At 37.4% G+C, this 17,408-nt stretch overlaps 1 protein-coding gene across 3 annotated transcripts in view; it reads right to left on the bottom strand.

The window, feature by feature from the left end:
- The window catches only part of LOC306854726 (immunoglobulin superfamily member 21-like), a gene marked incomplete at its 5' end in the record, with an annotated part of 209,342 nt that overhangs the window by 58,834 nt on the left and 133,100 nt on the right, over window positions 1-17,408 (bottom strand). For all 3 annotated transcript variants that reach the window (XM_079392967.1, XM_079392966.1, XM_079392965.1), the window contains 2 exons: window positions 2,792-2,910; window positions 12,309-12,430. In XM_079392967.1, the coding sequence (XP_079249093.1) occupies window positions 2,792-2,910; window positions 12,309-12,430 (241 nt within the window). The remainder of the gene's footprint in view (window positions 1-2,791; window positions 2,911-12,308; window positions 12,431-17,408) is intronic.

Genomic DNA, 17,408 nt, shown 5'->3' with positions numbered 1-17,408 from the left:
ATAATTACTGTATATACACTACTGTAAGGGTAGGTTTAGGGTGTGGTAGGTGTAGACATTAATGAATCATAATTTAACAGGTAGCATTTTTCGTTGTCAAATTGTACTACCTACTGTTTTAATGGGAGGTAGGAAAATCTGACAGGGTAGCACAAATCGTCAGAACACTGGTCCATTGTTTCACAGTTGAGAAAGAGATATGACAACAACAACAAGTACTACAGATGCCCGTATTGAGCTTGTGTGAGGGGGTAAAAAGATACCTGAAACTCTACTTTAAACAAGTACCGTATGTTTTTTATCAGTCATAACTTCTGGAGAGAAAAAGTGCAGACACTGGACAAAGATGAAACTTTTAGTTTGCATGTGTCAAGCACCTGTGTTCATATGCAAAGCCAAAGCATACTTTGGGCTTTAGTGAATTCTTATGTGTCAAAGCTCATGTGTCTCATATGACATTCAAATTCTTGAACACACTGCCTCCCAAAATAAGCCATCTCTAAAGTTGAAGTTCATGGTAGCGTCAACCCAGACTTTTGAATTAGCATAAAGGTGAGTCTCGGAGACCCCAATACTTTGAATTCTAGCAAATGATTGAATTTCTAGGCAAAAATTTATTAAAATGGACATTCTTACAGTATTTATGATGTCCTTTAGCAAATTAAAATACCGTCTGCACAAGGCTTCCTATTAATTAACTTTTTTCACTCATTTTCATTCTCTCACTTGTCGTGATTTTTTTTCTCCCCTCTACCCAGTGAACTTGCCACACTAATAGGTTATGAATAATTCTCTTTCAGCTTAGATGGCAATTAGCCACAATGCTAGAGGCTATCCTTCTTCCCCTGTAGAGGTGTAGGGATTTACAAGTGTCACCTAGACGAAGCGCACACACATTCCTTCGATTCCTAACCAATTACAAGCTAGATTCTTCAAAACATCTCATATTGATAAAGAGCATCCCATTAACATCAACTCTACCATCGACTAGGCTTCAGACGGGCATGTAATTCGTTCATACTGGGATGTGTTCTCCAGCTCAAGGGGCTGAAAGTGGTGTTCTTTATTCAGGGGCATATTTATTCACATCAGCCCTTCTAGGGCTTTTCACCGACTTCCAGTCTGTCTTATCAGAGAGCTCAGCAGCTTTCCAGGATAGAACTATCAGCCCGAGGACCACACAATTTCTTATTTGTTCATTTTAACAATGAGCCGAAAAAAGATTAGGTTCCTTATTAATGCCAAGCTGCATCTCAGACCAGTGGATGAACCAAGACATACTCAGATAGGCTGACTGTCATTATGTTAGTGCCTGGATAATGGCTATAGAATTGTGTAGAGTGTACATGAGTGTCTGGGGTCCTCATTTTAGATGGACACAGAGGTTCTGTTAAAGCAACAGATGAAAGAAAAGAGACAGTGCAGTAAAAAATAATCCCTCTGTGGTGGCTGATTTGACGATAGAGAGAATTGCTTATGAGCTCTATCTAACAGCCAGTAATAAAAATAAATAAATAATATATAATATATACACCATTATTAATGGTGTATATATATATATATATATACACCATTAATAATAAATAAATATAATAAATAAATAAATGGTAAAACTTAGCAAACTTTTTTTTTTTTGCCAGCTGAACCACTTACATTTAAAATATTTACCCTATGAGTTTTAAATGACTATTTCAATAATTTAATAACACATTTGTATGTTAGTGGCTCTTTGATGTTGATGATGATGATAATAATAATATTATTATTATGTGTAGTATTTTTAAATTCTAAAATAATGTTTTAACTGTAATTAGAAATATATTACTGTTGGAAATTACAATTGTACTGTAAAATAAAAAATAATACATTTCATTATAACAATTAAATTAAACTATACATTTATTTAATTCAATTACAGCCTTTTATTTGATAGTAGCATGAAACTATTTTAGCCTCATTTTATTATCTTTTATTTTACATTTGACAATTAATTATCAGCTTCTTATCAACTCCCGAACCCGTTTGGGAAAACATGCTGTAGCAGATTATCTTCAAACATGAATATAAAAAAAGTTATTTTACATTTAAACATTTACAATTAAACTAATGTAAACTGTACAATTACGATCTGCAAAGCATTAGATGATGTTCTAATAAGGGTTGTTTATGCCTTATTTATGAAAGTTAGGGAAGCTCTTATAAAGTCTTACCAAAAAAATAAATAAGAGATGGGAACATGCGTACAACGATTAAAAGCAAATCAGCTCTCTTTGTAATCTTTGCATTTTCATCGCCTCCGAGTTTCCCAAATGATGCTTTGCAGCACAGCATGAATATAAGCAGCAAGTGGGGAAGTTCAAAGTGAAGTGTTATGAATTACGCACAAACACACACAGACTCTACTCAAACTCCCATTCAAAGGTCCTTATCACATGGAGACAGTCAGCCTTAATGATCAGCCCATTCTGGACCAACCTGCCAAGCTCTAACAGAGAAAATACGGCAGACTTCCAAATAACAAACACAGGATAAAGCACTTCAAAACCTCAGGCGATGAGTTAAAGGATAACGAAAGCGATTGAGAGTCAGCTTTGGATGCAACGCCGCCACTTTCCTGTCAACTACATAATGCCAAAAGTCGATCTGAGCAAATTATGGTCCACTTAATTCTGAATATATTGTAGTTACATCTTCTTGTTTGAAGATGGTTTCAAATTAGTGCATGCTGTTCCACAAGCCTGATGGAGAGAAAGTACAGAAGGGAACATTTCGGAAGTGAATTTATACTTACACATCACCGTGAGCAAGACATTCCCTGATGCTAGGACGACCTTCTCCCGCGTCGCTCGGTCATAGATTCCTACATGGCATTCATAAGGTCCGTTGTCTGAGATCCGGACCTCTGGGAGCCTGTGGAAAAAGATCAAAATTAACCGGAAGACGTTTTCAGAGATTCAAAGACTTTATAATATTATATAAATATTATTATAGAGGTTTGCATCAAGATCCCATGACAGACATACATCATGAAACTAGATTCAAATAATTTTTAAACAAATCCAAGCAAAGTTTGCCCATTGTCATGATGCTAGCGTGTTCTGGCAGCTCTTTAGTGACATTCTCAATGACATTCTGGTCTTTAAATATGGTTCTGGTTTCTCCTTCAGTGTAAACTACAACTTTTCTAGCACCTTCAAGGTAAAAAACATTTTTTAATCCAATTGTTTAGAAACATAATAGCACAATTCTTCGCAACTCCAAAGGAATGAATAAAATATACAAAATAATTGTTTTATTATAATACAGACTTCTCCAAAGAGTCAAAGGCTTCATTCTGCCCGGACTGCTGTAGAAGAAGAGAGACTGCAGTGAAGCTGAAGCAACTGGAAGTGCTGTCATAGTAATGTGCCAGGTGAAAGAAAAGAGAGACTACTGCCTAAAAAAAAGTTGTCTGTCTGCTGGCTCAACAAATTCCCATAATGCCTCACTCCATCCACCCATTTCTGCTGTCCTGGAGCCCCACAGAGGGGGATAGACTGCTGATGATGGCTGATAGGAATACTCAAATGCTCGACTTTGTGATCCATTTTTGTAGCTTTTTCCTGTTTCATTCTGTTCCTCTCTTTTTCTTTGCATCATCTCTCTCAGGACAACCAATAAAACAAATAGGAGGCTATATTACTTTTATCTCGTTTTTCATTTTACAAGTCTTTTATCTTGCTTTTCATAAAAAATATCCAAACTTTTTTCTTTTTTTTTTAAGTACACATAATTGAAAAGCAAAATTGCATAATATATTAGGGCTTGTTTTCATTGGCAAATTTTTTTTTTTCCCCCAAATAATTTCTTGCTTTTGCATATTTTATTTATTATCATACAGTATCTTACAGATACATTCCACCGTTGAAAAGTTTGGAGTCTGTAAGATTTTTTTTTTTTTTATGTTTGTGAAAAAAGTCCCCTTAGGCTCACCAAGGCTGCATTTCTTTGATCAAAATTACAGTAAAAAGAGTAATATTGTGAAATATTATTATAATTTAAAAATAACTTTCATTTTTAATTTATTTCAAAATGTCAATTATTATTGTGAATTCAAAGCTGAATTTTCAGCAGCCATTATTCCAATCTTTAGTGTCACATGATCCTTCAGAAATCATTCGAATAGGATGATTTGGTGCTCAAGAAACATTTGCTATGATTTTTGTGGAAACTGTGATATATTTTTGATTAAATGATTGACTTTTAAATGGTATTGTGTGTAATTTTAAAACACTTATGGCCTTTTTTTTTTGCAAATCTTTTGAGTCCATGATCCAAAATCTGGATAGCATCATTTTCTAAAAGCCTCATTAAAAATAATGATAAAAAGAGAAAAATCTCAGACTTTTTCTCTTCACTTCAGTCAAGTGATCCTATAACAATCTCAACAGCATCTGCATATGCTCTACGCCGGTCGACAATGTCCTGCTGCTCAGCCCCTTTAAAACAAGCAGAAATTGACTGAAACCAACTCATTTATATTGAATGAGGGCAGCGGGTGAGTTCTCAGCACAAGCGCATAAGCATTCCTTTCATGTACGCCTTCACCGCAGCTTTCTTTTCCCCTGCACCTCAGATAGCTCACTTAGGCTTGATGAGTAGAAATGCAGCCAGAGTTAATTGCAGTGCGTTCACCATCATGGCAATGGCAACGGCAACAAAGCAGTGGCTGTAAATAAAACCACACTGCCATTTCTCTTCACAGATGTCTATAATTTTAACTCCGTCTATTGGCAGTTTTAAGAGTTTTATTGTTGTTTTTGTTAGGGTTTTTTTTTCCTCCCCTTACTTCCACGGCTGCTTGACATGCATGGGCCGTGCTGATTGGATGAGAGGTTTGGCTCCAGCTTTGGACATTGGCATTGGTCTCACGTTCCACCCCGCAAGTGTCCTCTCTCTGGATGAGCTTTACTGCCTTGGTCTCTGAATCCCAGCCAGCACATTTCTCAATTCCTGCCTCTCTTACCTCTCCACCTCTCCTTCTTTCTGCTTTTCGACACTCGCTGTCTCTTATTCGCTCATTCTCTCCCCTCTGCTGCATACTTCCTCTTTGGATTGCTGAAATGCCGGCAATGTTGCACAATAGTCTGGCTCGCTCTGGTATTCAGTTCTTCAAAATAACCTCAATGGGACTGGAACTCCAGCTTCTTCATAGTCTTTCTCAATCTCACCCTCTCTATATTCTTTCTCTCTCTGACTGTGCTCTAAAAATGTAGATGGATTGTTAATCACAGAGTAATAAAAAGCCGATTAGCACTAAATCACACCGAGGCAAGAAGGGATTTGCCTAGCCAGGTCCTGCCACTCTGCAGTGTGTGTGTGCATGCTGAGAGGGACAGAGCGCTCACTGCCAGGAATATAACATTCTGTAATTACAGAAATGTGCCATGAACTTCTCAGCTGAGGCCTGTTCTTATTGGCATTGTGGGCGTATGATGTTAGAATATGTCCGAGGCTGAATTTATGGTGTTGGAATATTCACAATAGCTCATATTTTCATGAGTCATCAAACACATAGGTCAACTGAGGTGATCTTTCACTCGAACATTCACTCATCAGAATCATAATCAGAAAGAGCTTTATTGCCAGGTATGTTTACACATACAAGGAATTTATTTTCGTGACTGAAGCTTCCACAGTGCAACAATATGACAGTGACAGAACAAAAAACACAGATAATAAAAAGAATAATTAAAAATAGAACAAGTAAATATGGAATAACAACATACAAATTGACAATTGTATGTACAGGTATATAACAATAAACAGTTTTGCATGTACAATTTGAAATGTAGACTAAGTATGTGTGTTAGATAAATAAGTGTATAAGTGTATAAATAGTGTGAGTTCCACAATTATTGCCAAGTGTTTATGAGATGGATTGCCTGAGGGAAGAAACTGTTCCTGTGCCTGGCCCTTCTGGTGCACAGAGCTCTGTAGCGTCGACCAGACGGCAACAGTTCAAAGAGGGAGTGTGCTGGATGTGAGTGGTCCAGAGTGATTTTGCCAGCCCTTTTGCTCACTCTGGATAAGTACAGTTTTTGGAGAGTTACCAATGATTCGCTCAGCAGTCTGGACTACCCTCTGTAGTCTTCTGAGGTCAGATTTGGTAGCTGAGCTGAACCAGACAGTTATTGAAGTGCAGAGGATGGATTCAATGATGGCAGTAGAACTGTTTCAGCATCTCCTGTGGCAGGTTGAACTTCCTCAGCTGGCGAAGGAAGTACAACCTCTGCTGGGCCTTTTTAACAATGGAGTCAATGTGAGTGTCCCACTTCAGGTCCTGGGAGATGGTGGTGCCCAGGAACCTGAATGACTCCGCGATCATTACAGTGCTATTAAAGATGGTAAGTCATCTCCACTGTTTAGAGCGTGTTGAGCTCTAGGTTGTTAAGACTGCACCAGACAGCTAGCTCCTTAACTACCTGTCTGTAAGCAGACTTATCACTGTCCTGAATGAGGCCGATAAGTGTGATGTCATCTGCAAACTTCAGAAGTTTGACAGAGGGGTCTTTAGATGTGCAGTCGTTGGTGTACAGGGAGAATAGCAGTTATTAATAGCAGTGTTGCAGAACATAATGCAGTCCTGACTGCATCGTCAAACTGAAGAAGGCCAGGCAAACTGAAGAGGGTCCTTCAGGTAGGCCAGCACCAGTTTTTCAAAAGACTTCATGACCACAGACATTAGAGCCAAAAACCTGTGGTCATTTAGCCCTGTAATTTTGGATTTCTTTGGGATGGGGATGATGGTGGAGCGTTTGAAGCATGAAGGGACTTCACACAGTTCCAGTGATCTGTTGAAGATCTGTGTGAAGATGGGGGCCAGCTGGTCAGCATAGGATTTCAGACAGGCTGGTGTAACACAGTCTGGGCCTGGTGTTTTCTTCCTCTTCTGCTTCTGGAAGACCTGGCGCACATCGTCTTTCCTGATCTGAAGTGCAGGTGTCGGGGAGAGGGGGTTGCAGGAGGTGTTAATGGTTGTGTGGAGAGGTGTTCAGGACGGGTGTGGGGTGTTTTTTCAAACCTGCAGTAGAACTCATTCAGTGCTGGGGGACGGTGTCTTGTAGTTGCTGATCTCTTTCAGATGTTTCCACACTGATGCTGAGTCACTGGAAGATAATTGAGTCCTTAGTTTTTCAGAATAATTCATCTTTGCCACTCTGATCTCCTTTTCCAGTGTGTATTTGGCCTGTTTATACAAGACTTTGTCCCCCTTCCTGTAAGCATCTTCTTTGGCCTGACGGAGCTGTCTGAGTTTTGTAGTGAACCATAGGGCCTTGAACATCTGTTAAAAAAGTGTTCACAAACCAATTCCATTCAATGTGGCAATTTGTGCATGAATAGATTTCTGAATGATTTACAAAGAAATTAATTATTTGTGTTTCATGCATGAAGCTCATTGTGAGCACAGTAATGGTTGACCAACATGGTCTTTTCAATGGCTGAGATCAATCTCTGTGTTCATGGTTGCTGAAATCACACTTTTTTAAAACAATTTTAACTGAATTAGAAAGCCACTACGGCCCTTTGCAAACGTTCAAATGGGAAATGTATTTATTTATTTATTTACTTACTACTTACTTACAATTTGCATGCCTTTATGGTGCTTCTGCAACATGTTAAAGGGCTTACAAACATGAAGAAACCATAAAACAATTATTAATTAAAATGCCACTAGAGGTCTCTGCTTATTTTCAAAGGGCTTGCAAAACAAATAATTTAACAAAACAAAACAAAACGAAAATGATCAATTTAAATGCCACTGCTTCTACAAACTTTCAAAGGGCCTAGATGAACAAAACAAAAAGCTAAACTTTGCAAGACGAATAAAATAAAATATAAAATATACAATATAACTAAAAATGGTAAATAAAATAAAAAGTCTAAAACATTTCAAAGATAAAAATCAAGATGTTGTACAATAACAGCAATGTAAGGTCATGGATGGAAATACTGTATACTCACTGGCAAGGCTGACGATAATCAGATGACCTAGCTGTTGTTTAAAAATATAATTTTAGAAAATATAAATTTAAATTTAGAAAATAACAAAATTGGGAGGTTAAAATAAAAGGTACTACTGATGCACATTTCCCACTTTAAATGCATTAGACAAAATGTAACATTTGTACATTGCATTGTCATACCCAAATTAGTGTTAATTTTGTTAACAAAAACTATGACAAAAAAGTTTGTTGATGAGCTTTTTTCCCATGACTTAAACTAAACGATGATGAGATGACAATAAGGTCAATAAAAGATAACGTCTCGGGTTACATATGCAACCCTGGTTCCCTGAAGGGAATGAGACGCTGCGTCGGAACGCTAGGAGAACTCCTCCAGAGTGACCGCGCTCTGAATCACATGTGTAATCTGTCCAATGGAAGGGCGAGACGTCACGGGTGGGTGACGTAATCGACCAGGAAGCATAAAAGCACATGCGGTGGAACCGCCGTTTGCTTCTAGGAATGAAGCCCCTTTCATGTGCCCAAGAACTGTACTTATCCAGAGTGAGCACAAGGGCTGGCAAAATCATTCTGGACCCCTCACATCCAGCAGAATCCCTCTTTGAACTGTTGCCGTCTGGTCAACGCTACAGAGCACTGAGCACCAGAATGGCACAGGAACAGTTTCTTCCCTCAGGCAATCCATTTTATGAACACCTGACAATAATTGTGGAACACACAACACTATAATACACTTATATACTTATTTATCTAACACACATACTTAGTTTACATTTTGAATTTGCACATACTATACCTGTACATACAAAACTGTCTATTGTAATACACCTGTACATACAACTGTCAATTTGTATATTGTTATTCCCTATTTATTTGTTCTATTTTTATTCTTTTATTATCTGTGTTTTTTTTTTTTTTGTCACTGTCATTCTGTTGCACTGTGGAGCTTCTGTCAGAAAAAACAAATTCCTTGTATGTGTAAACATGCTTGGCACATAAAGCTCATTCTGATTATGATAAAATAGGGATTAAAAAAAAAAAAACACTGGGTTGATTTTTATCATTATAGGATGGATATGTACACACACTTCCAACACACATTTATGTTCAAACAACTTGGAAAAGTGAATTTTGCATCCAATGACCCCTTTAAGGCTAGTCCTAGACTAAAATACATGTTTGAGCTGTCTCAATTAAAAATATATAACTCTGACATATCTTAAAATATGTCAGTGACATTGTTCTGTCTCAAGCTGCACACCTGTAACGTTTTCTTCTAAGGCATTTTTATAAGAGCTGCTTAAATGATTTAATTTAACTAAGGCCTAGTCCTGGTTTAAGCTAAACCCCGTCTTGAAACCGGGCCTAAAACTAAATTAAAAATGGCTGACAAAATTAACACTAACCCAAATCCCACATTTGGGTCCCACATACCAGTGCAACTGGCATGAACACAAGCCATCTTGCTCACCTTCTCGACAAGGTAAATACCAGTCAGTGCTGCTTCTCTACACAGTGTCCTCACTTCCAGACTAAAAAGAGACATCACATGCTTCATTGACACACAGCATATTTCATCTCACTCTTTTAACACTGTTGTCACGTTTCGGTGAAGAGTCATGAAAAATAATTTGATAGATGTGCGTGATAATCAGGGGATTTTATTGAAGAACGGGCTTCTCCTGAAGGGCCCTGGAGGGCCCAGTGGGTGTAAGTGCTTTTGTTTCGGAGTATAAAACTGAATGTTTTGTCAAGAGCAGTTAGGTCTCATAGGAATAGAGAATTGAGGTGTCCATGGTAATGAAAGAAGAGGGCCAGATCGGAGTGCAAGGGGAGGGTCCTATGGACCTGTTGGACCTGATTGACAGCTCAAACTTTCCATCTTAATACACTGGCAGCTTTTTGACAAGGAGAAGCTAGTGAAGATCAAGAAAAAACCTAACATTATGACTTATATTAAATATTAAAATGGAAAATAATTAATTTTTCAAACACCTTCAACCCCGTGAGGGGAAAGTTTAGAAAAGACACAGCATTTCTATCTGCGCTATAATAATGTTTCATTTGACATCTTGTGTGGTGTTGTGTTTTCAGGGAATTCAAACTGTCATGTAAGACTGTGATGGGCCTGGCAAATCCTGTGCTGTTCAAAAAGAAAAAACAAAAGCTTTTTTTATTATTCCTCAATACTCCAAGAGACGAGATGCGTACTTCTGAGCAGCATGCAAGCAGACGAAGCCATAATGTGAAAACAAGCAAACTTCTGTGGCCCAGCTAGAGGCAGACATGTCTATCTCTCGGTTTTCGATTTCTAGAAAGACCCTTACTGCTGCATTTATTTCCAGACGAAATGCTGAGAACTGAGTTTGAGTGGCAATGCCTACTGGTGTGGCTTATTGTCACTCTGGAATGAAAATGAGACATAATACATGTGAAATATCCTGTCTGGGCACTCTGGATCTCCCGCAGAATGCCATGTCGGAGGCTACAGGGGAAAGGATTTGTGAAGTGTGTACATTTGTGTTTTTGTCAGTATCTATCTATCTATCTATCTATCTATCTATCTATCTATCTATCTATCTATCTATCTATCTATCTATCTATCTATCTATCTATCTATCTATCTATCTGTACGCCCTTCCATTTCTATATCTATTTGTATGTCTATCCATCTATCTTATTGTTTTTCTATGTATCTGTATGTCTGCTTAGCAGGGCAACTGAGTTGAGTTGACTTGGATTTTCACTGTGATCAAACTTTACATGTAGCATACTATAAGTGCATCTGAACTATAAATATTTTAGTATATATTTTTACTTGAAAACAAATCACACAAATAATTTATGGAGTTGCTATCGTCCTTCCCGAGCATTATGTGAGACTGCGAGGTCAATACAGGTGATCCCTACTGCTGCTTATAGTGTGACAGTCAATTTACTTCCTGCTGGGTAGGAGTGTTTGTTTCCGTGCGTGTGTACACAGCATACAATGTCCCACTTTCCAAGCAAAGCAAGGAGGTATTGTAGCCTGTTGCCTGAAAAACTCTGCTTGACTTGATGCACATGTGCACATATCTGCGTAGAAAATGCAGCTAGTCTTGCAGCAGGGTGAACTAGTAATCGAAACCTTCCTTTCTCTGCTCTTCATCTAATAGTTTGTACCAGCTTTTGGTTTGACAAGACACTTGTATGTTTTGGTGAGGAGCAGAGCAGATATGAGGAAGTATTTCTGGGGATTGCTTTTGCTTTTCCGCCTGAAGCTGAGCCTCAGGTATCAAGGATGACTTGGGAAACACGTTTGTTCCTCAGCGGGCCTGTGAAACAATACAGCAGATGTTCGGAAAGGGAAGGCTAAAGATGACGCTTCCTGAATGGGGAGCACTGCAACTGAGGGTCCAAAACAAAAGCTTGGCTTAGGGCTCAGTGGGTGAAAATATCAAAAAGTACTGGATACTGAGGTAAAGTTTTTTTTAATCAGGCCATGTTTTACTTAAAGCTGCAGTCCGTAACTTTTTTTTGGTTAAAAATGATCCAGATTCAATATTTGAGCAAGTACAGAACCAGCCAGTGTTCAAAACTATTGCCTTACTATAGCCCGATTCACAACGGTTAGCTTATAATAATGTTTTCTAATTTGAGTGGGAAATTCGAGCATGGCACTGCGTCATTACGTTAGGCCTGTAAATATAAAGAAGTTGTCCCAGCTACTTGGCTGTTACATGTGAGGACCCTGCAATTTAAAACAATTGACCCTCATGACTGGTTTTGTGGTCCATGGTCACATCTATTTAATCTATCTATATATCTATTATTTTCTGTCTATCTTTATGTCCGTCCTTCCATTTCTATATCTATTTGTATGTCTATCCATCTATCTCATTGTTTTTCTTTCTATCTATCTGTATGTCTGCTTAGCAGGGCAGCTGAGTTGAGTTGACTTGGATTTTCACTGTGAAAACTTTACATGTAGTTGCATATTGTAAGTGCATCTGAACTTTAAATATATTAGTATATATTTTTACTTGAAAACAAATCACACAAATTATGTTGTTATTTCAGTGTGAAACCATGCGTGTGTGCATTTAAGAAGTTGCCATCTTCCTTCCTGAGCAGTATGTGAGACTGCGAGGTCAATACAGGTGATCCCTACTGCTGTTTATGTATCAGCCAAATATTATCCTATCCTAACAAACCATACATCAATGGAAAGATTATTTATTCAGCTTTCAGATGATGTATGATGATCCATATTGCATAAATATTCTTTTTTTGTGACATCATATAACAACTAGTTGCTCTTACCGGACTGTCGATTGATAGACCAGGTCTTCCCGTCTCCGGTAATCCTCCATATGGGAGTAGTTGGTATTGAACATAGCATCGTATGTAAAAATCTTCTGCTTAATAGTGCCTCCATCTGTAACCTGTTGAGAAATAAGAATAAAACATTAATAAAAAAAGATGTGTCTTATAATGAAGTGGATACTCCATAGACCCCTATACATAAATAATGAGATGAGACAGTACAAGAGCTCGATGCCCACAGGCAAAGTTAGTGCTCACACTTTAAAATGATCCCATTGATCCGTTTAGAGTTATTATTGGTATATTATTTAAGAGCTCGTAAGAGATGAACTGAACTGAGCTCTCGGAACCCTGCCGAGCATGATGAAATCAGTGAGACACTTACATACATGATATTAGGAATTTAGTGCACTATAAGGCAGCGATCTAACAATGACTGACATTTTTGCTGAATTTTGTTGGTCTGCGGCACAGGATAGGTAATAAAATGTGTAGAAATATTGCAGAGGTGAGGGATATTCCCGGCACCATTGGCTGATTTTGCGTCTTTTTCCCCCTCCCTGACATTCTTGGCAAATGATGGAGTGTGGCTCTTTTTGCACTAACATCCACAGGGAAGAGAAAGTCGCTTAGCATTTGAATGACTGTGATTTCTCTTCAGTGCACAGAAAGAAGAGGGAGAAAGAGGGGTGACAGATTTTAATGGAAGTGTTAATGCCTACTTTTGAAGCAGGGGAATTGTTGGCAGGACAGGTGTCTTTCTTTCGGCGAACACTTGAGATGCTATCTAAGGCCTCTTAATCTGCTCCTCCGGCGCTGTAAATCAGTCCTAGGTGGATTTGCGATTGGTTTTCCTCTGCGCGGGGAACAACAGCGCCACAAGGACAATGTTAAATTGGTTTGATTTGAACAAACAATTCACGCTGCCCTCACAAATGAGTGTAGGTAGGCCACAATAACCTCTATTCCTCTAGAGATTCACACTAAATGCCTGCAGCCACTACAACACACAATGATTCATAATTGCTCAAATTCTTTTTAGAAAGGAATTATGGGCACAATGAATACAGGGGATAAACAATTCAAGCGTATAGGATAATGTTTACATAATGCATATCTGAAAATGCACAATAACAGCCAGCTATTCCAGAGCAATTCCAACATGATTTGATATATTTTAATACACCTGGAGCAAGAGTCTTTAGTGAAACTAAATGTGAAATTGTGTGGGTTAAGAATATTTTCAAGCCCTTCCATCTCTATATGGAAGTATGTTTCCACTTCTATACCGCAGAGTTGCAAATCTGCAGAGTTGCAGATACAGTGTACGTTTATACATATTGTTGTCCCAGGAAATTTTTAAAACTAATATGTTTCTTACTAATATATATATATATATATATGTGTGTGTGTGTGTATGATAAAATGTCATACACTTTTATTTTGAATGCGATTAATCGTTTGGCAGCCCTTCTATAAGTTGGGCTGCCATACCATTAAAAACATTCAAAATAAAAGTTTATGTTTACATACTAAATGTATATATACATTTATAATGTATATACACACACACACGCACACACACGTATACATTTTTAAGAAATTGTATGTATATATTTATACTTGTATATAATGTGTTAAATGGATAAAAAGTTATAGTAAATACTTATATTGTTAGAACAGATTTCTATTTTGAATAAATACTCTTTTTAACTTTTTATTAATCAAGGAATCAAAGAAAAAAGTTTCACAGGTTCCAAAAAATATTAAGCTGCACAACAGTTTTGAAATGGATAATAAATCAGCATATTAGAATGATTTCTTAAGGATCATGTGACACTAAAGACCGGGGTAATGGCTGATGAAAATTCAGTGCTTTGTCAAATAAATCAATTATATTTTAAAGTATATTAAAATAGGAAATCAATATTAGAAATTACAATAATTTTTCACAATATTACTGTTTTTTTTAAAATCCATTTTTGATCAAATAAATACAGCCTTGGTGAGCATAACAGACTCTGTTAAATAACATTAAAAATCTTACTGATTAAAAATCATCCAAGGAATGCTTCAGCATTGCACTTTGAGAACGACAATCACCCTGATTTTCTGGCTGTCTTGTAAGCATGCAAGGGTCCCACTACATTTTGCTACAGGTTTACAGGGAAGTGGTGACATTGAAAGGTCGGTCACTAAAAGCAAACCCGTGTTTGATAGTTATGTTTTCCCCTCAGGTTGATCCTAGTTGCTTTTGTAGTTGACTCCAATAATGCTTTAAAAGGTGAAACGCAACATCCTTTCTGTCTGACATGTCTTGCAAAACAAAGTGCTCCCAGTAGCTGAATACAGATTCCTTTGGTGGATTTAGCTCTTGACTCAAGCATTGTTATGATAGCCTGAGATGGGTCTACCTGCATTTATTTCATTGTAATGCAGCAACCATTAAAAAAAGTATGAAAAACTGCACTCTGCCCTTTAATGTACAACCATAACGTGAAATCACCTGTATCTTGTTTCATAAATCACAATGAACAGCATTAGTGTAGCACAGAAGAAAAAAGCGAATGACAAAATCGAACAGATTTGATACTGAATGTGTTTTTTGTTTTTTTGTGTACCTAAAACTTTTTTCCCCCTTTATGGAGACTGAAGAAAAAGAAAAATCTATAATTGATGAGAGACACAAGGTGAAGGGTTTGATCTGTTTACATGCATTATAATATGAGAGGGTGCTGGTGTTTATTCAAGCACGTATGACAATATTCGATAAGCAGCGAGTGTATGCTAAAAACAGCAAGCACATGATGAGTGGGAGAGGCAGAGTAAAGGTTCTGACACTCTCTCTGATAAATAGAAACGCAAAATGGGCCTTTTGTAAAACAGACACTGTCACTCACTTTGTCATCATGACAAGAGAAGAGGACAGTAATGAGAACATCAAGAGCATGGTGGGAAACAAAAGTTGCCATTGTTCAATGGAATGGCATAAATGAAAAAAATGAAATAAACAAATGAATAGCATGATGGGAATTCACATCTCATACAGCAGATGTTTGATAGAACATCAAGACCCTTTCAGATCAGTTTCCTGTGGTCTTTTTCTGTTCATTCTTAACTTCAAAATATATTTGAAATAAGTTGCATGCAATAAATTATGCATGACAATGTAAAAATATACACTTATCCAAATTGAAAACATTCATTTTAAAATGAATCAAAATGCACCATGTTTTGGAAATGTATGGAACAAAATCAGTTGGTTTGTTCAACACTGTTGCCATGCATATATGGCAGGAAATGGCTAGACATTTAGCTGGCTCATCTCCATGGCGTGCTCATACATGTGGGCCTAATGAATTCCCCTCGTAATCAAAATGGACCTGAACTCCCATGCGAAAGGACATCCATCATGCATGACTGTCCGCCCTGTTGTCTTGATGACTACCTCTGCTATGAGAATGTGGAAAGAGACAGGCAGACAACAGGAAACCAGATAAATGTGCTTTTATTGAGCAAAAAGGCCACACGGGGGAAATGTACATCCATCTTGAGGTAGTTTATTGAATCTGTTCCACACATTACCGCAGAGACACGGTAACACAGCAGTGGCCATATACCATCTGGAGAGGAGGAAGTGAATCTGGGTGGGCGAGAACAATCTCCGCCTTCTAAAGTCTGTCTGTCTACCCACAATAAACTCTAACAGTTCTCTTTACCTTGCATATATGCTCATAGGTCCCTGTGTTATTCATTTCTATTTTTTTATTTTTCATTAATTTTTCTGCTGGATTTATTTTTTCAGTTTTTTTCTTTTTTTTTTTAAGCATGTCTAATTAGTTTCATTCATTAATTTTTAGAATAAATGGCTCTATGACCTATTAAATCTCTTTCAGAAAAAAAAAAAACTGTGTGTATCTGTTTAAATTTTCTCTATTTATAATTGAATACAAAATTATCATCAAAAATTATGGTACTGAAACAATGGTATACAACTTTAACACAAAAGTATCATCAAAAATTATATGTAATGTAATGTAATTAATCTTTCAAATGTTATTACATGAAAATTGAACAATTCCTTTTATTTTTAACAAACACATTGCTACAGATTTACTGTTGTAAATAAAACATGGAAGCAATAAAAATGTATATTCCTTTAAAAAATAAAATGTCACAATTTCTTCAAGCTAAACCAGACATTTATTTTGACAGGCTGTCGTGAAGACCTTTGATGACGATAGTTTAATCATAAAATGGTTATAATGCACATCACAGAAATCATAGTGTCCTAAACTCACTCTCTAACAGCAGATATCTATTCATATTCACCATAATCAATCAACTTTGATCAGTGCCACATTACAGAAGGGTGCAGCCAAGCAGGCAAACAGGATCAAGAGGGGTTGGAGAAGGGTGCAACCTACAAGGGTATGAGCGGCTGAGGCTGAGGATCCCTACAGAGTGTAAACAATGCACGCCGTCTGCTGCGGTTCCACATGGAGGCCCTGGCCTTCTCCCTACCTTCACCCAGCTCACTTCAGCAGAGTGGCACCCCATCCCTCGGGCCTAACTGAGCTGTGGTTATTTATAGAGCACCCCTGAATCACTTTCTGCAGCCTGAGGAAACCCACATACACATTCACATAGACACTCAATGGCTTAATCCGATCGTGACCTTAGATCACTTCCACAGCCTCACTGAAAAGCTTCAGGTAGTAGCAGACCTCACATACATTTCATCATACTGTATGGCCACCTGTTTACTTTGGCTTATCCAGTATGTTCAGCTGAACAGAGACAAACTGATCAGATGCAAGTCAAATAAACAAACAAATATGTTTTTTTTTTTTTAAAGAAATTTATATTTTCGTGCAGCAAGGATGTATTAAACTGATCAAAATTGCCAGTAAAAACATTATAATGTCACAAAAGATTTACATTTTTGAGCTTTTGAATGTTCTATTCATCAACAAATTCCTGAAAGAAAAGAAATGTGTTTTGGCTACATAACTGTTTTCAATATTGCTAATACTAAGAAATGTTTCTTGATCACCAAATCTGCATATTCGGATGATTTCTAAAAGATCATATGTC

The sequence above is a fragment of the Barbus barbus genome, assembly GCF_936440315.1.
Source record: "Barbus barbus genome assembly, chromosome: 35".
Taxonomy (NCBI): domain Eukaryota; kingdom Metazoa; phylum Chordata; class Actinopteri; order Cypriniformes; family Cyprinidae; genus Barbus; species Barbus barbus.
Note: the sequence above shows the minus strand (reverse complement) of the source record. Positions and strands in the feature narration are given on the sequence as shown.